The 19,592-nt window shown below is 33.7% G+C and overlaps 3 protein-coding genes across 3 annotated transcripts; all 3 read left to right on the forward strand.

Annotated features, from left to right (window-relative positions):
- Positions 1 to 309: 309 nt before the first annotated feature.
- On the forward strand, positions 310 to 11,164 carry LOC107008018 (NAD-dependent malic enzyme 59 kDa isoform, mitochondrial). Its single transcript, XM_015206905.2, has 20 exons — positions 310 to 401; positions 513 to 650; positions 1,911 to 2,007; positions 3,813 to 3,931; positions 4,030 to 4,197; positions 5,345 to 5,473; positions 5,948 to 6,008; positions 6,771 to 6,874; positions 6,952 to 7,035; positions 7,148 to 7,254; positions 7,377 to 7,470; positions 7,783 to 7,896; positions 8,080 to 8,145; positions 8,848 to 8,920; positions 9,003 to 9,089; positions 9,259 to 9,313; positions 9,389 to 9,460; positions 9,618 to 9,680; positions 10,494 to 10,608; positions 10,728 to 11,164. Exons 2-20 carry the CDS (start codon positions 522 to 524, stop codon positions 10,794 to 10,796), a joined length of 1,806 nt encoding a protein of 601 aa, XP_015062391.1. The 5' UTR covers positions 310 to 401; positions 513 to 521; the 3' UTR covers positions 10,797 to 11,164.
- A 401-nt stretch (positions 11,165 to 11,565) lies between these two features.
- LOC107008501 ((+)-neomenthol dehydrogenase-like) lies at positions 11,566 to 14,002 on the forward strand. The gene is made up of 5 exons (XM_027916006.1): positions 11,566 to 11,718; positions 11,922 to 12,174; positions 12,821 to 12,880; positions 13,138 to 13,314; positions 13,394 to 14,002. The coding sequence occupies exons 1-5, from the start codon at positions 11,684 to 11,686 to the stop codon at positions 13,769 to 13,771; spliced, it is 903 nt and encodes a 300-aa protein (XP_027771807.1). The 5' UTR covers positions 11,566 to 11,683; the 3' UTR covers positions 13,772 to 14,002.
- A 1,775-nt stretch (positions 14,003 to 15,777) lies between these two features.
- On the forward strand, positions 15,778 to 19,066 carry LOC114073840 ((+)-neomenthol dehydrogenase-like). The gene is made up of 5 exons (XM_015207562.2): positions 15,778 to 15,927; positions 16,127 to 16,373; positions 16,464 to 16,535; positions 17,443 to 17,622; positions 18,546 to 19,066. The coding sequence occupies exons 1-5, from the start codon at positions 15,905 to 15,907 to the stop codon at positions 18,924 to 18,926; spliced, it is 903 nt and encodes a 300-aa protein (XP_015063048.1). The 5' UTR covers positions 15,778 to 15,904; the 3' UTR covers positions 18,927 to 19,066.
- The last annotated feature ends 526 nt before the right edge of the window (positions 19,067 to 19,592 follow it).

Consider the following 19,592-nt stretch of genomic DNA (forward strand, 5'->3'; position numbering starts at 1 on the left):
CCTTATTTTTAATTTTTAAACTTAAAAACTCATTTTAATTTAACTTTTTGTTTTTAATCTAAATATTATTTTTAACCAATCCAAATATGCTCTTAATCTAATTAAGAAAAAGTTTAAATTTAAGATTATTTATTGAATTAAAAAAAATTCTACTAATATATATTGAACATTGACCGTGGAAAGAATGTTAAAATAATTAGTAGTAAAATTAAATATCAAACATTTAACAAATGTGCCTAACAACTAATAAGACGATCTTAACCTTAAAAGAATGTTATAAAGATTAATATAAAGGGTGTGAAAATAACCCTTTAAAAGAAAGTGTCAAAAAATAAAAAAAAAAAAGAAGAAAAGTAGAAGGAATATAAGCAGCAGCATTGAAGGGGAGTATAAATATCTGGGTACTTGACTCTTTCACATATTCATGGAGTTGTAGTGTTCTTCATCTTCAACTCAATTCTAAGTTTTTCTGATTCAATTTTTACTCGTTTTTTTTTATTTATTTATATAAGGAGCGTGCAATGTGGAGAGTGGCTCGATCTGCGGCGTCGACTTTCCGCCGTACGCGGCGGTTATCGACGGCGATTTCAGCTCCATGTATCGTACACAAGCGCGGTGCTGATATTCTTCATGATCCTTGGTTCAATAAGGTAAGATTTTTTTTTATTAATTTTGTTTTCAACTGTTAGCTTGAAACTAGCGTGTAGTCATGATCTGTTTTTTTTTTTTTAATTATTCGAGATTTTGTTTTGGAAAGTTATTCAGCTACTATTATTTTGAAATTATTGCGGTGAAAAAAATTAGGTTTTTGGTTAATCTAGAGGTACACCAATTTGTTTGGGACTAAGGCGTAGTTGTTGTTGTATGGAGGTTTAATGCTATACTGGATTTGCCAAATATTGGTTACATTTTATTGGTTTGTGTTGATGTACTCTGTAAACTGGGATTATGTGATATGATTCATGATATGCTACTTTTGAAGTACTGTGTCCACCGACTAAATTTTTCACCTAAATTTTGATGTCTAGTTGGGAATTTTATTGAGGAAATGGATGTAGAGGATTCATAAAGCCAACTGAACTATGGTTTGTGACTTTGTGTTATTACTGGTGTTGTAGATGGGGGTATATTATCAGTTATATTTTGCTTGTAAATTGTCCAATAAGTTACTTTTTAACAGGAGAAAATGCGGTGCTCTGGCAAAAATAAAGTTGGTGTGATTCCAGAAACTGAAAGGAATTATACTGAAATTTCATAAGCCAAACATAGAAGCAGAATAGAACACATATTACGGATGACCTCATTAGGATTTTTAATCTTCTGTGTGCTGTAGCATGAAATTTTATGAGTAAAACATTATGTAGAGATATATACAGTGTCATGGTGTTTAGGCTGTCCAAGACTGTATTGTTCTGAGCATCAACCTTTATATGGAACATGTGGTAATAAATTAACCAGAAGATAAAAAGTAATTTACGTTATATCTTCAGAGTCCAGAATTATGCTTTATGTTTCTCGAGAGACCATGATTTATACAACCTTAGTAAATTTACCAGGATTGATACAACCTTAAGAATAGTACAATTTTCTGATAATGGTACATACGAAGGAAAAGAGATTACAATACGACTGATTCCTATTAAATTGTGTAAAATATCTCATCTAAAAGCTTAAACTGTAGATTCCTTTTTCAAAGGCCAAGTGTTTGTACAAATTGTTGTTAATGGGTAGTATTGAGACAGGAACCCAGAATCTCTGCCTAACTCTAATACCATGTTAAATTATGTGTACCTTCTCATCTAAAAGTTTTAAATGTTAGAGAGAGCAGACTTTATTTACTCAATTATGCTTTCAAAGTTTATAATAGTTGAATGTTATTGATGTTATTATCTGCAATAAATAAAAAACAGGACACAGGATTCCCAATGACGGAAAGAGATCGATTGGGTCTGCGCGGCCTCCTCCCACCTCGTGTAATATCATTTGAACAGCAATATGACCGCTTCAGTAAGTTGGCTATTTTATATTTGGCCCTTGTTGCTTGCATGAAAGTTAATATTCAACTCTTTATAGTAACAAAAGGGGACTATGCTCAATTTATTTAGAAGAAACTTCTTGTTCTATATCTCTCTCTTCCATTGTTTTTGGCTTCTAACTTAGATAGAACCTGGTTTTAAAGTACTTGTGGGTTTGATTTGAAGTACTATATATTACACACAAGTACTTCGAAGTATATCGAGAACCAATATGGACAATGAGAACTGCCATGAAAATTTGACGAGAACATCAACTTAGTTTGGTAGTAGTACTTGTGGGTTTTTTCCATTATCAATCTTTTGTCCTTTTTCTTTGGCAGGGTGGAGATTTGAACCCCTAAGGAATTTCCTAAAATAAAATTATGGTTGTTATTAGTTTTCACAAGTGCTTTCAGAGCGTACCGTGTTGGTGAAGATTCTTGAGCATGGGTGAACGGTTCTGTTAGTTTTCACCAGACTATCTAGTAATAACTAGAAGAAAATGCTTGATGGAATGAAGCGCTGGCAGAGCTGTCTAAGTTGGTTTGACATGTTTATTACCTACCAGTGTTTTTTATGAGGTGTGTCAACATTATGCTCTCGAATTCCATATATTCCAAAACTTGTAGTGGAATTCTTATGAGGCTTGAATGCACCATCTATTTTGACTTCTTTTTTCCCCTAGGACTTTGGTTTAATGGAAAAGGTAATACGACATGGAATGTATAGTTGACGCACATCATGAGTTTGGATCCTATTGTAAACCAAGTCTGGTGTTTAAGTTTACTTATCAAAAAAAAAGGTCTAGCATTTAAGTGGCCCAGTGGTTTGGGCTTGAGACTTCCATGTTGGAGGTCTCAAGTTTGAAACCCCTTGCCAGCGAAAGCAAGGGGTTGGACTTCTGGGTCGAGCTCGTCGCACGAGGCTTTCCTAGTGCGGGTAACTTCTCCTATGTGGTTTGTGAGCTATTGCATAGGACCGGGGGTTTTACCTTGTGCGCACCCAAAGGATAGCGGCTGCGGGTTTCCCTTGTATAAAGAAAAAGTCTGGTATTTAAGTGAGTAAAGGGTGAAGCCATTATTTACTGAGTTTCAAAACTCGAAACAACAGATTTCTTGGTTATTGGAAAAAAGTAGTTTTGAGATGTCAGTGTATGGTCTCCTGCTGCTATTTTTTGGTGCATCTGGAATGAAAGGAATTGTAGATGTTTTGATGGGATTTCAATTCCTAACCATATTCTTAAATATAACTGTTTCGTCTTCTTATATAGCTGGTTCAACCAGGACCCTGTAACCACTGTTGATGTTTTTTTGAACTATGTTTGCTCTTTAGTTATTTAGTAAATTCTTGTACAGGAGCAGACCCCTTTGCCTTGCATCTTCTTGATGCCTTTTAATGGAATCTCCTTACTTCATTTTTAAAAAAAGGCATGTTGCATGTCGGCACCAACATGTATTAAAAACTCTATATTTAGTTCCTCCCTGCTGAAAAAGAGAGGAGGAATTTCTGGAACATTTGAATCTTCCTTTTTGAGAAAGATTTCTGCAACATTTAAATCTAATCTTGCTGAAATTAAAATATTTAACTTTCTGTTCCAATCATCCATTTGACTGCATTCTGTTAAATCTTCTAGAAAGCTCTTTATTTTTTTTGTCTATTCATCTATTATATGTATCATACTCAAGCACGTTATATCCATCAGTGTATTGTTATATCTTCTGTTTAATAAGTTTGTTGTAAGATATACTTCGTGAATTATGTTGTCTGATACCATATTCTTTCTTTTGCTGTATCTAGTGGAGTCATTTCGGTCACTTGAGAAAAATACTGAGGGTCAACCAGAAAGTGTTGTTTCGTTAGCAAAATGGAGGATCTTAAACAGGCTGCATGACAGGAATGAGACACTGTACTACCGAGTAAGTCTGGTGGTTGCAAATCATGCTTGCAAATGCTAAGTAGCAAATAAATTATTTCTACCTGAAAACTGAAGTTAAATCCTGAACTTGCTTCTCAGGTTCTAATTGACAATATCAAAGATTTTGCTCCCATAATATACACTCCAACAGTAGGATTGGTTTGCCAAAACTACTCTGGCTTGTTTAGACGTCCACGTGGCATGTATTTCAGTGCCAAAGATAAGGGAGAGATGATGTCAATGATCTTCAACTGGCCTTCCACTCAGGTACTATGTGATTTCACAACTTTCTGATTTTTCAGCTGTCCCTTCTGTTGTTTCAATTATCTTGAAGTTTCAGATATATGGAACCCCTTTTTGTCTTCTGCATTCGCCTAATCTCTGTGTCATTTACAGAAACAAAATCTGACAATAGTACATCTTCTTTTTCTTAAATTGTATGCTGTCAAAATAGCATTTGTCGCTTTCCATTAAAAAATGGCCTTCTACCTTGGTACCTGGAGCTCTAAGTGACTATTGTACGGGCATTTAGTCACCCCTATGAGATGAATGACTATAATGTGACTTCACCATGAAGCATTTCAAGGATGACCCTTTCAAAATCAGGACACTTCAATTCCTCGATAATGTAAAGTTCTCCTAAAAGAATTTTTGCTACAGTAACAAACTCACAATCTTTTTATTTGTGACAAAAATAAATTAGGTGTCACAAATAAATTAGGGTAGTCTTCTCGCGTGTGATACTTTTTTTTCCTTGATAAAAATAAAGTATCACACACCATAGTCAAGCCAAGAGCGGATAAGGTCCCCACGAGAACCTCATGAATTTTCACCAGTCTGTTTTTTTCCCTTCAAATCCTCTCTACAAGAGCCATGTGAAGCTTTGTCACTTGCACAGAACCATCCATATTGATCCGCACCGTGCTTTACTTACATTACTTTCAAATAACTTTCTTCTCGTATGTGAATTTCTAGAGCCATATTCCCAATTTCCCATCAAAACATGGTTGTATTTGAATTTTCAGATACCCAATCTGCCGAAATGTGCTATCTCCTTTATGCCTTCACAGGAAATATCTCATTAGCCCTATGACTTGTGCAGGAATTTGTGATGTTTTGTTTGGATGATGAGGAGTTAAGTTACTGGTCATTGGTTTATTTTTAAGTACAGTGACAATTTCAGACCCAAGTTATATTATTCCTTTCAATTTTCCTTTCGGAAATTTCTGTGAAATACTTGGGTACAGAAAGTTAAATAGTTGATATTTCGGAATAATGCTAAACTTAAAACATAGTGTAGCTGAGAAAATCTTCCTGACTTTAACCTCTTTGATATGGATTGTCTTTTTAGAACAAAAACACACAACTTTGTTGAAATAGAATCACCCAATGCATTCTCTTCTTTTGTTTGCAGGTAGACATGATTGTCCTGACAGATGGAAGTCGTATTCTTGGCCTTGGCGATCTTGGAGTTCAGGGGATAGGTATACCAATTGGAAAACTTGACATGTATGTAGCAGCTGCTGGTATCAACCCACAAAGAGTATGTATGGGAATTACTGTTTGTTCAGCAATTTGACATTCATGAGCTATTATTATCAGTGTGTGGGTTGCATATGTTTTGTATCTTTTGCATATGCTGCTTTGGAAATCTGAAGTGCTATGACACAGACGTTTCTCATGGATTTGACAAGGATATCAATCTGACTAACTAGCCTATCCAAAAAGACATAAAACAATATTAAATAAAGATGTGACTCCAGATTTAAAATGAGATTTTGTTTAAGTGTTAAGTAATGACTGCTAACACTGATGTTTGGTAAGTCTGCCTATGTCGTTTCTAATTAGTGTCTTGTACAGTTTAATCAAAATTGATAACCACACAATCTGTTCTTTGAATAATAGAACTGGTGATTGTTATACTTCCCAAAAAAACAATTAACTCTTCCGTGTTATGATGTGCCTTCATGTTTAAAATATGATGTCTGCCAGATTTACCTATGCCTATGCTTCACAGGTGCTCCCAGTTATGCTTGATGTCGGGACCAACAATCAGAAGCTTCTAGAAGATCCTCTTTGTGAGTAAGATTTTTTAATGCATAGTACTTCATCCAAAAAATGTATTAGTAATTTAATATGCTCACACCTAATTGTTTTTGGCTTCTTACATGCTGGTGGACTTTCTGGTCCTTGCAGTTAATCCTAAAAAATTATTGTCTTATCGTTGCTAGCTGTCTTCTATCTGCACATACTGTTGACTCTCTAATAATTACTGTTCTGTAAGTTTGCAGTCTCTATGACTAAAAGTATCAACTCCAAAAACTTGCTTCACCTTCCTCTTCTCTTGGGGGAGTTCACATATATGATCTTTGAGATTAAGTCAGGGCAAGGTCCATTTTCTTAACATGTCATCAGAGTTGGGCCATACTTATTCTTGGCTTACCCAATGTTGGGTCCCATGTTATATTGTCCATGCATCAAATGTTAAGTTTTGGGCTTGTAAGAGGGTGTTAAGTGTCCAACATTGGTTGAGATAATTGGTTATCAATCCTTTTATGGTCTTGGAAAGTTCTCATCTTATGAGCTAGCTTTTGGATTGAGTTTTGCCCAAGGTCCACTTCCTTAACACCAAATACTTGAGTTAGGTCCAATGTCCATTTTCTTAACACCAAATAGCAAACGACACATAGTGGCTCTATTCAATTTATGTTGAGTAAGGATGCAACTATCAGATGATATACAGTTCTAGTTTTGAAAATCAGCCCTTGTCACCCCTCCTCATTCTGTTCTCCAAGTTGGGCGCAGGGGTTTCTGCTTCTTACAGGATTTTGATTTTACAGATCTTGGACTACGACAACCTAGGTTGGAAGGGGAAGAATATTTGTCAATAGTTGATGAATTTGTGGAAGCTGTTCATGCTCGTTGGCCAAAGGCTGTTGTGCAGGTCCATTTATTATTAAAGAAAGATATGTGATACTATTTTATTTCTATTGCACTGATATATCTGAATAATGCTAGTAGTTTGAGGATTTTCAAGCAAAGTGGGCTTTTGAGACTCTGGATCGCTATCGGAAAAAGTTTTGCATGTTCAATGATGATATACAGGTAGTTTGCTTGGTCCCCTATTTTTTCTGGAGGTTATTTGTTGGCCCTTGTTCTCCTTTCTGCAGCCACCACTGACGGAAAGAATTACTCTTCTGCTCTTCTTGTTCAATAGGGAACAGCTGGTGTTGCTCTTGCTGGGCTATTAGGAACTGTTAGGGCACAGGGCCGGCCACTGACTGATTTTGCCAACCAAAAGATAGTGGTAGTTGGAGCAGGAAGGTAATGGCAAAATTAATTTTGACAATCTATCCTTGGTTACTAATAAATTCTTGTCTTATTTAGATGCCTGTTTGAGGTGACTTAATTGTGCGTTCTCTTCTTTATTAATTTATGGATTTCAGTGCGGGGCTTGGTGTTCTTAAGATGGCATTACAAGCCGTTTCAAGAATGGCTGGACCATCAGCAGATCCCCACTTTTTTCTTCTGGATAAAAATGTGAGGTTTTGTATATATACAGATTGTTTATAGTCCATGTTGATTCAGAAAATGTAAATGTGTTCCCTCTTTTTGCATGTGTCTTTCATCAAATATGTTTAACCACGCTAGCATTTTAGATTGGGAGACAAATCAGCATCAAATATAACTGTATTATAGATGAAAACAATGTTTCATTCACTAATCACATGAATGGGCCTCTGGGCTCTGTGACAAGTACCATATGTTTTTCTGTCCATGACATCAGTTGGTGTAAGAGATTTGCTTCCCTCCAACATGATCGGTAATGGTCATTGGTGATTGTTGATGCAGGGTCTTATCACAAAGGATAGGAAAGATATTGATCCAGCAGCATTACCATTTGCTAAAGCCCATCACGAGATTGAGGGGCTAGGACTACAGGAGGGAGCAGGACTCGCTGAAGTGGTAATGTTAATAGAATCTCAGGGATACAAAACTAAGTTGCTCTTAGTAGAAGGATGTCCGTGCTTTGTTAAAATTTGTTGACCTTGTTGATTATTGGGCTGTAGGCGACTAATAATTTCTATCTTCATCTTAGTTCTTTTTATGCTTTCCAAGATAATAAGGCTGGCGTTAAATGTTTGTCAGGTCAAAAAGGTGAAGCCTCATGTACTTCTTGGTTTGTCAGGAGTTGGAGGCATATTTCATGAGGAGGTGGGTCATGTACTTTGTTTTTTTATTCTTCTTTAGCATTTATTTACGATGCTCAGAGATAAGAACCGTGTCATTGGATCAGCTATTTTCAATTGTGACATCTATCTTATCGTGAAACTTTATGGAAATGATTGGATCTTTAATTTTCTAGCTGGCCGAAGTTACTTAGCACATTTAATCATTTACTCTATATTTAACATGTAGGACAATATGTTATTTGAATTTTTTTTTGTCATATATCCACATCTGACTCCTTTGCTCTACCTTAAATTACATCATGAAGTTATTAGCATATTTATTCCTTATTTTCTGGTCAATTCGCTTGCTTCATTACATACTTGTGAAGCTTATGCCATTGACAATCATATCTAATCTCATCTACCAATTTGCTTCCTATTCCTTTGCCTACACCTTTAAGCAGGTTCCTTTCAGACATTTATTTTTTTCCTTTTTCATCCCTTTTCAACAAACTAGTATATTAAGAGTTTTCTAGGATAAATCATGAGAAAGAGATACATGCGACTGTTGAAGTGATCTCTTATTTTCTGGAATTTTCTTATTGAAGTATGATGTGAGGTGTTATTCACTCTTTGGATGAAATCACTTGAACATTCTTTTTGATCAGTTAAGTCACTTGAAAGTTTCTTGCAGTTAGTCTGTTCCATCGATATCAACTTGTGTTTGTCTTGGTGTAATGTTCAGGTGCTGAGGGCCATGAAAGAGTCAGATTCTGTTAGACCTGCAATTTTCGCTATGTCAAATCCTACAAACAATGGTTTGTCTTCTCATCTATCTTTTGCTTCCTCAATCGGCTGTTGTCTTAATCTTGCATTTAAATTGTATATTCTGTTCAACAGCTGAATGCTGTCCTGTTGATGCTTTCAAGCTTGCTGGAGAAGATATTGTTTTTGCTAGTGGGAGTCCCTTTGCAAATGTTGATCTAGGTAGTTTCTGGTTTCTTGAATGCATTTTTTCTCTGTATCCTTTATGCATACTTGTTGTAGTCGCTGAGCAACTCCTCTTCATTTGTTCATCTCCACTTCCCAGTTTAAGCCTCTTTTGTGCTTATTGATGACGTATTACCTCATGAATCCTATTCTAATATGTTCTCAGGGAATGGTAAGATAGGCCATGTAAATCAAGCGAATAACATGTATCTCTTCCCTGGGTAGGTGCTGATTGTAAACCTATGTTAACTGTTTGAATGTGTTGCACTCATCTAAGATTATTGTTGACAATTCAGCATTGGGCTGGGAGCTCTTCTTTCTGGCGCTCGAAACATAAGTGATACAATGTTAGAAGCTGCTGCTGAGTGGTATGATCTGACAATCCTGTCTCCTTGTACTTGATTTGACCATCAGTGGTGTGAGCTTTTCAGTTTGTATTGTGTGTTTAGTTTAAAGCATGTGGTGCAACAAAACCTTTTCTTATCTATACATTTACTGATTTGTATATCTATTTTAATTGTGCAGCCTCGCTTCTTACATGTCCGATGACGAAATCAATAGAGGAATCTTGTATCCATCCATTGACGAGTAAGTTCTTGGTTCTGGAGAAAGCATTCTTTGCTCATAGAGTTTTATTTGGAGATGTGAAATCTTAAGCACTAAATTAGCTCCACCCTGTCCCTGCAATGACTAGATATGACTTGACTGATTGTTGCAACTTACAAATTTGATAAAAAAAATTTATTCTGTTAGTTGAACATATTAGCGACTGGTTTTGGCCTTATAGGATTTCTAGGTCACATGCTTTTTCCTGTCCCCCTTGTTACTACACCATTTAACTGTAATATGCATATTTGAGGGAGTCAAAATTAACAACGTACAAAATTTTGATGACAATGATGCTTCAATTTCAAGGCGCAGCTTTATAAAGCACAAACGTCTAGGTTTATCTCTCCTGATTTTGATTCTCTCTGTTACATGACAAGGAATGCACACTTACTTTGCTGCTATAATGCAACATTAACAGCAAAGTGACCACTCTGATGAAATGCTGCTACACCCGAATCTTGTTAGTTCACATGGGCAACACTTGATCACTCAGCTCATCTTTAGTTGCTCTTTTATACATTTGTTTATTTTTTTGTAGACATGCATTTAGAGATCTAATCTTTGAGGCTATGAATACGGGCTACTAGTTAATCATATAGGTTGTGGTGCTATTGATGCTGAATCATTTTGTTTTTCTTTTCCCACGCTTATTAATTTTCAGACTTAGTGATAACCTTTCTGAGGGCATTTTGGATGTCATTTGCACTTGCAGAATGCATTCACTTAGATGTGGCAAAGGAAAAATTGCTTCCTACTGGTAATCGTATCTAATATCTCTTTTTGTGTGTGCAGTATTCGGGATATTACAGCAGAGGTGGGAGCTGCTGTTTTACGGGCTGCTGTGGCTGAAGACCTGGCAGAAGGTCACGGTGATGTTGGGGTAAGAGAGTTGCAGCATATGTCAAAGGTACGAAAATGTTACTAGAATCTCCTAAACGAAATGAAACAAGAATCATAACGATATATACATTTAAGAAAAATGTGTTTCCGCCTTTTTATTTCAAGAGCTTCATTCGATGGATGCAGGAAGAGACCATTGAACACGTGAGAGAAAATATGTGGTATCCTGTCTATGGCCCTCTTGTTCACGAATAGTGAAGCACTTCCTGGGTTGAGATCACAGGTCCACGAGAAGTGGAGTATGGTCTGGTGCTCCAAATTGCCTGTAAAGGTCAAAAAATTTCACAAACTTGACTGTATTAGGTGTACAATTACAAGGACAAATGTTGCTGAACCACGAAAGAGACAAGGGCTCTTCAAATATTTCATTTTTTTTGTTGTAAGCCATTCTTGTTTATCTCATGAAGCATATGTAACCTTTAAATTGAGGAGTAGGAGATGTATTTGTTATCCCTGAATAAAAGCTGATACTTTCTCTCAGCACCACCACCTATTGAACTGTATTCATTTTTTGTGGTTTTTTTCTTAAATGAAATAGCATTTGAAACAATTTGATTTTGGCTTGAAGGAAATTGGCACAAGACGAAAAATTCACTTTCTCATGTTTGGTTGGTCAAAATTTTTAGAATATTTTCTTAAAAGAGTCCGTACAACTCCCCTCCTACTGGAGGTAGAGGTGTCATTTCAACATTCAACACACCTCAAGTTCTCTACTTTTCATTGCATCATACTCCATCTCCCATAATATTTATCTTAAATTATATTCAAATACTTCTGATATAATAGTTTTTTTTTGCTAGATACCGAACAAAAAGTATAAAACATTGCTAATAAGACTTATGTGGTCCTATAAACTTATGGCTGTCATTTGTCTCAATTAACAACCACACTTGTGTTTCTTGACAATTATTTTCTTAATTATTCAATAATAGTGACGCCTTCTTTTTTCTTTTTTTAAAATTATATGACAAAAGCTTTTCTATCAACATATAAATATATAAACTCTCAAGTCTCACCTATACACTAGTGTATAGTTTTTCTTTCATTCTTTTACACATTAAAACACACAAAAACTTCATACCATGGTTGAAGCTTCAAACTTCCTGGAAACTCAACGGCAAGTACTCAACTTCACTACTTTTTAAAGCAGAATCTACCACTCCAAATTTGGATTGATTTGTTACATGGTCACTCAACTAATAATATTATCTTATTATCAGCTTTTTCTCTTGATGATTCCAATTTTGACTTTTTAAGATAATAAGTATCGAAAAATGAATTAATTTCTTATGATTTGGATTAATTTGTTGTTATCATCAGGATGGCAGTTGTGAGTGGAGGCAACAAAGGGATAGGATTAGAAATATGTAGACAACTAGCATCAAAGGGAATATTGGTGATTTTAACAGCAAGAGATGAGAAAAAAGGGAATGAAGCTGTTATTAATATGTTAAATATGGATGACCACTCTAATTATAATATCATTTTTCATCAACTTGATGTCACTGACATTTCTAGTATTGTAACACTCAAAGATTTCATCAAGGATAGATTTGGCAAACTTGATATCTTGGTATTTCCTCTTCCACTCCTTTTCAATTTTAATTCTTTCTATAGAATTGAACCCAAAGCTTAAAAAAAATAAAAAAAATGTCTGTCGCTAATCCTATTTAATAATGAATTCACGGTTGAAAAATTAAAAATTATATAACTATGATGTGCTATGAAGAGACAGATTAAAAGAAGTGTTTTCTACCGGCTATTTGGAGATGGATTAGTGATTAATTTTGTATTAAAGAAAATTTTTCGTTTGAAAAATGTTTTCTATAAAAATAAGTGGATATTTTTATTTATTTTCTCGTGTTTGGTTGATTAGCAAACAATATTTCCTAAAATTATTTGTCTATGATATTTTAGATAAATAGTGAGATACCAAATCATTTGTGAAATTTGTTTTCCTTACTTTTATTAGGAAAATAATTTTTCTTTTTTTTTAAGAGTTTTTTTTCCGCATAGAAAATGTTTTTAAAATTATTTGACCACACGAATATGAAAAAAACCGAAAAAGGTTTCTTTAATCAAGCTTTATGCATTAATCATAATTAATCTCAATTTTCTTTATAACTTTGTGTTTGCTTAATAGATTCATGAATTTGCTTAACCGTACTACGTGATGCAAATATAACAAATCATTATTAGTTTCTAAATAACCTAAACAGGTGAATAATGCGGCAATTCTTGGAGTGCTTTTGGATAAAGATTTCATTATAAACCCACAAGTAAGTCACTATATATCACATGAATTTCTCTTTTTTTATTTATTTATTTTTTCGCCCTACGAGCTCCCAATTTTTTACTCCCTTTGATATAACTCAAACTCGCGCCCTCTTGTCATCGCGTCCATTCTTTCGTTCGTTTATATCATCAATTTTTCTAGCTTTCACTTTCTTTAAAAAAAAAACATTCAATTTTATGGTTATGTAAATTTTTTTTAGTACATCTGAAATGAAATAATGTTGTGTTGGTCATGTTGTAGCAAAATTTATTCATTGAGAAGATGAAGGTAGCCACTCAAACTATTGATATAGGTGAAGAATGCATAAAAACAAATTACTATGGTGCAAAATGGATGATACAAGAATTATTACCTCTACTTCAATTATCCGATTCACCACGTATTGTCAATGTTTCCTCCTCTACTGGAAAGCTCCAAGTACGTACATATTTTATCTAATCGTTATATTATGAACATCTATTTTTAGTACAGTAACTGACACGATGTTTTGTTTCAGCACGTACGCAATGAATGGGCTATAGGAGTCTTGAATGATTGTGACAATCTAACAGAAGACAAAGTGGATGAGGTTTTGAATGTTTTTCTCAAAGATTTCAAAGAGGATTTGTTAGAAAGCAAAAATTGGCCTCTAATAGCATCTGCTTATACACTATCAAAAGCAGCATTAAATGGTTACACAAGAATATTGGCTAAGAAATATCCAAATTTCCTCATAAATTGTGTTTGTCCAGGTTATGTAAAAACTGATTTATGTTACAATTGTGGCATATTGACTGTTGAAGAGGGTGCTCAAAGTCCTGTTTGGCTTGCTCTTTTACCTCAAGGAGGCCCATCAGGGAACTTCTACAATAGGAAAAAGCTCTCAGCTTTCTAATGAAACTAAGAAATCTTGCGATCACAGCTATGTTGCTCGAATCTTTCAAAAATATGTTATCGTATTTGTGTTGGATTTTCGGTAAACATATAATACATAGTTTGCAGAGGATTCGACCATATTATAGGTTCATGGACAAAGTTCCTATTATAAGGTATAAATTGTAAATTGTAATGCATAAGTTAATAATTATTGGATTATCGTCTATGGCATATGGCTTGATTTTGCGAATGTTTGGCTCATTGTATTAAAAAAAATGGATATATAACATATTATATAAAAATTTATAATCTTGCCCTTATATTTGAAGTAAATAAAAAATATAGAATGATTTGGGATATCTTTATACTTGGCTCAATTTGCCAGTTGGACTTTTAGATATGCATTTGTCAATTGAACACTGAAACTCACTAAAACGTAATATTGTAAACCCCTTTCTTATTTTATATGTGTGAGGGTAGTACAACCATTTACACATGAAATTCTACGTCATTTTATGAAATTTCATATTATTTCGAATGTCATATAAAAAATTAAATATTACCTAACAGAAGACAAAGTAGATGAGGTTTTGAATGTTTTTCTCAAAGATTTCAAAGAGGATTTGCTAGAAATAATAAATTGGCCAATAACTGTATCTGCTTATGTTCTATCAAAAGCAGCACTAAATGGTTACACAAGAGTATTGGCCAAGAAATATCCAAATTTCCTCATAAATTGTGTTTGTCCAGGTTATGTAAAAATTGATATATGTTGCAATTGTGGCACATTAACTGTACTATTACTATTTGAACTTTTCGAAAGTGTTACTGTATTTATGTTAGCTTTTTTATTAAATGCATAGTAGTCTGTAGAGGATTCGACATAACCGATGACCCTATTCTCCTATAGGTTCATGGACAAAGTTATGGAGGAACATATTATAATGTATAAATTGTAAACTGTAATTTGTAATACATAAATTAAATATTGTTGGATTATCTATTGAATGTCTTGTTTTTGTAAATCAAAATATTTAAAAAGCATATTTTTCTTAGGAAAACAAAAGTTGTGCATGACTTTTCAATTGAAAGTGTTAAAAAATAAGTTTCACTATTAACATTTCACATTGATCTTTTATCGATAACTATTTAGTCAATATGAGTCGATTGAAAAATTAGATTTACATCTGTTGTATTTGTATAATTAATTTTATTATTTTTATTTTAATTATCGTATTATTAATTATTACTTTTATTTATTTATTTTCTTGCTTTGTTTGTAGCATGATTTATTTAGTACTGTATACCTTTATATGCTTAGGAAATAGAGCCAAACAGAAACTGAACAATCGAACTCCAGTGGACACTACTTGAGCCATCATTTTGCAATAATTAAGAAAAATATCAAAATTAAGGTAATTTATTTAACATTTAAATATTATATTATATTCTATCATGGCTTATTTATTATTATATTTCTTTTTGATACTTTTTATTATGCTTCTCTCATCCTAATTTATATTGAGACAAACTGCATATATATTATTTTTTCAAATTTCATTTATAAAATTTCATTCAATACGTTATTATTATTTACATCTGTTTATGACTTTATGTCAACCCGATTGTAATTGGAATTCGGTTACACTAGGAAACTTTTTGTATAGTTTGTAAGTAATAATATTAATAAACTAAAATAAGAAGTAACTTTATGAGTCCCACATTACAATCATGATTATAAAATTAATTCTTGTGATCTTATTTAAAATGACAACTTCCTACATTGAAAACTAGACTAGAATGTGAAAAGTATCTTTAAATTCCTATCCATTATTTTCCCAACCTATTAGAAAAAAAGCACTTGAATACAATGACTCTTTATTTACCCTTTATTTCATTTTTGCTATTTTTGGACATAAATTTATTTAAAAATTGAATATTTTTTTTTAATGAAAATCAACCTAAGTTAAATTTTAATTCTTTACAAGAACCTTGTTTCATTTTTTAAAATAATAATAAAAATACTTTACCAAATTTCTGTTACCTAGATATGTACGTGGATATCCATTTTGCCATATTTTTTCAGATATATAATCAGCTCACTGGAACATAAGCCCAACAAAGCAATTAGTTAAAACCAAAATTATTATCGATGGCAGAAGGCAGAGCAACAAAGTAATTTACTATACCCTATTATCTTATCTGATTTATGTGTTATATTATAGAAAATATATATATATATATATATATATATAGATGTTTCTAAGTTTCAAATAATTAATTTTCATTTTTTATTTTACCATAACCTAGGTTTTTATAACTACATAAGCAATTTGAGTCGATTCAAATTATGTCACAATTGTTATGCGTGCAGGTATGCAGTAGTTACAGGGGCAAATAAAGGGATTGGATTTGAAATATGTAGGCAGCTAGCTTCTAATGGAGTGTTGGTAATTTTGGGTGCTAGAAATGAGAAGAGAGGGATTGAAGCTTTGGAGAAACTTAAAGGCTTTGGTTTGGCTGAAAATGTGGTGTTTCATCAGCTTGATGTTGTGGATAATTCTAGTATTGATTCTTTGGCTGAATTTATTAAGACAAAATTTGGCAGGCTTGATATCTTGGTATAATGTTCTTGATTTTAAGTTTCTTGTTTTATGACCTAAACAATGTGGTAAAATAAGCTGTTGATGTTTGTGGTGTTTTTTCATTAGGTGAACAATGCAGGAATAGCTGGAGCCAGTGCTGATGCTGATGCCGTAAGAGCTAAACGACAGTCCAGTGGGGTAACCCCTTATAACTTTGAATCAATTACTCCCTCCGTTTCAATTTGTTGCGTGGGCTCTGTACTTTTGTTGCTGCACTTGTGTTGGGTTCTCCAAAATTACACAACTTTTGGAGAATCCAACTCGCACTCATTAACATTGTTAAGAGTTTTAGCAACCTAGCTTAGCTTATGATGGAGTTTAAGAAAATACAAAGACTTTTGAATCTTGTGGTCTTAAACTAAAGATACTTAAAAGGTACCAAAATGACTTTTAATCTTGTGGTTAAACATGTCACGTGGAAAGTTAAAATTAAAGAGTTGTCAAACTATGAAAAAGAGCAAACAAATTGAAACGGACGAATATACATAGTTGATTGTTGTATGACAAATCTGAAGTGTAATATAGCAGTTTTGTTACCATTTTCATCAGGTTACTAATTGATGCTTATCATAGATATTTGCTTGTAACTTAGTGCCTAATTGATTGTGCAAGAAGTTATTAATTGATGCTTATTATAGAGATTTACTTGTAATTACGTTATAATGTTGTAACTTACCTGTAATTATAGTTACTGTCATGCATCATATCATAATGTATGTTCTGTGACGCGTCTAAGAGAATTCACAACCCCGAAAGTTTCTTAATTAGGCACGCAATACGCTCAAAGCAACTATACCAGATCTTTCATTTTACTACATGTTTGATCAATTTATGTGCAACTTGATTGGGATTGAGGTTTCTGCTGTAGCCCTGTACATAGTGATCAAGAAACAGAACATGTCCTGTTTAATGAGTCTATTAGGTTCTACAATCAAGCAACATAATCAGTAGCCATAACTCTCGCTCGTTCTCTCTTTGTGGAAAATTAAACTTTTGCCACGTAACTTCATCATTATCACGCTTTATTTATCGTTCTCTGTGCTAGACAGGAGGATCTCAAGGCAATTGGCATGAAATATTGACTCAGTCATTTGAGTTTGCAAAGGAGTGTCTTGAGACAAACTATTATGGTGCGAAGAAAATGACTGAAGCATGTATTCCACTCATCCAATTATCTAAGTCGCCGAGGATTGTGAATGTATCATCCTCATTGGGAAAGCTAAAGGTATTAACTTGGCAACATTTCTTCAGAGTTTTGTAATTTTTCAGTTTACTGTGATTTAACTTCTATATTTTTATGTTTATACATGCTTGGCTGGTGCAACTGATATATTCTGAAGTAAAAGTATGATTAAAAGTTTGAAACTACTCAAATCTGCAATTGCGTACTAAACAAATGCCGTTAAAGCAATTGATCTTCTACACAGTGTTCTTCAACTTAATTACTTACTCTTTTGCTCTCCTAGCAATTAAAATAAGATTAACAGACTCTGAGGAAGTCCTAACAGTTGTGGAGACTCATTGATACAAAACATCATCTGGCTTTAGTCTTTTGACTTTTCTGTTTAAAGAATGTGCTATGGCCTATGCCCAGCCCTCTTTTCAGTAGATGAGATTAGGATGGAAGGGCTTTCTTTCATTAACATTCAGTTAAGGTGCTTTGGGTGTCCCACTGATTGACTAATACATCTAGAGACAGGACTGGTCCCTGAACAAAGTTCTTTCTTTTTGGTTATGAAATTACTTTGATCGAAAAGCGAGTTGATGATGTCATAAGTCAAACAGACGGGTGAGGTGCGAGTTCTTCACTGTACTCACTGGAGAGAGGTTAAGATATCCTATACAGTAGTAAGGTTTTATCCCATTATTAGTAGCCCAAGTGTGGGGTGGCTAATTCAGGAAAAAACTTTTCACATGTGCATAGGAGGACTAGGACATGTTTATTAAGCCTTAGTCCGACCTCCGGAGAATAAAAATTATGAAGGAAATGTTTGTCTGCGGAACACTTAACAATCCCAGCAAACTTATTATACATATCTTAAATGATTAAGGTTCTTTATCAGCAAATTTGATAAATTTTAATTTTCTTGTATGTTAATTAGATAATATCCATGAGTAGTGACTGAAAATTTCTGTTTGCATTTCCAGAACTTGAAACATGAATGGGCTACTGGAGTATTAAATGACAGCGAAAACCTGACAGAAGAGAAAATAGAAGAGGTGATAAATCAATATCTGAAGGATTTCAAAGAAGATTCACTTCAAGCCAAAGGCTGGCCTTCTTTAACGTCAGCTTACATAGTCTCTAAAGCAGCAATGAACGCTTACTCGAGGGTCATGGCAAAGAAGCATCCGTCTATACAGATCAATTGTGTCTGTCCTGGTTATGTGAAAACAGATATCAATTTCAATAGTGGGATATTGTCTATTGAAGAAGGCGCGGAGAGTCCTGTAAGGCTTGCTCTACAGCCTGATGACGGTCCTTCTGGTTTGTTCTTTGATCGAAATGGAGTTTCATCATTCGATTGAGAGTGTGTTGTTAATTGTGAACGCGCAGCTGATGATATAAGCCTAGAATAACATGTACTAATGAATAATCTTCAATGAAATGCAATTGTGTGTTGTATCAACATTTTGTATGGATTATACATAATTCTGTTTTTAGCTCATTTATCATCATCATAATATATATTAGTCACTCGTATAGTTGAGTGATACTAATACTAAAAGAACGATCCAGATCCATATATATTAGAAAAAAAGATTTTTTTTAGACGACCATGGAGGAGATGCTGTAACTATTGAGTTGTTTCAATTTGATTATCGGAGAGAGAATCCTTTTGAAAATCAAATTGACATTAAAATTGTAACGGATTGTGGAGTGAAATCAGGGAGATTAAATGAGTGAAAAAATGGAAGGGGAATAGTGGGTTAAGGTGGGAGAACGAATCTGGCTCACTTGAGATTTTGGAAAAAATAAGGGATTTTTTAGAATTTTTTTTTAAAAATAGTAAGTAATAATGAAAAATATGAAAAATAAAGGTGTGTATATATAGGTAATTTTTCAAAAACAATATCATCCTAGCTTGTCTCATCATAACTAATCTCACCATAATTTATCTCGTCATAATTAATCCCATCATAACTTGAACTCAAATGAAACGATCCCTTAGTATTTTATGGTTATCAAAGTAG

This window comes from Solanum pennellii, chromosome 1 (assembly GCF_001406875.1).
Source record: "Solanum pennellii chromosome 1, SPENNV200".
NCBI classification, from domain to species: domain Eukaryota; kingdom Viridiplantae; phylum Streptophyta; class Magnoliopsida; order Solanales; family Solanaceae; genus Solanum; species Solanum pennellii.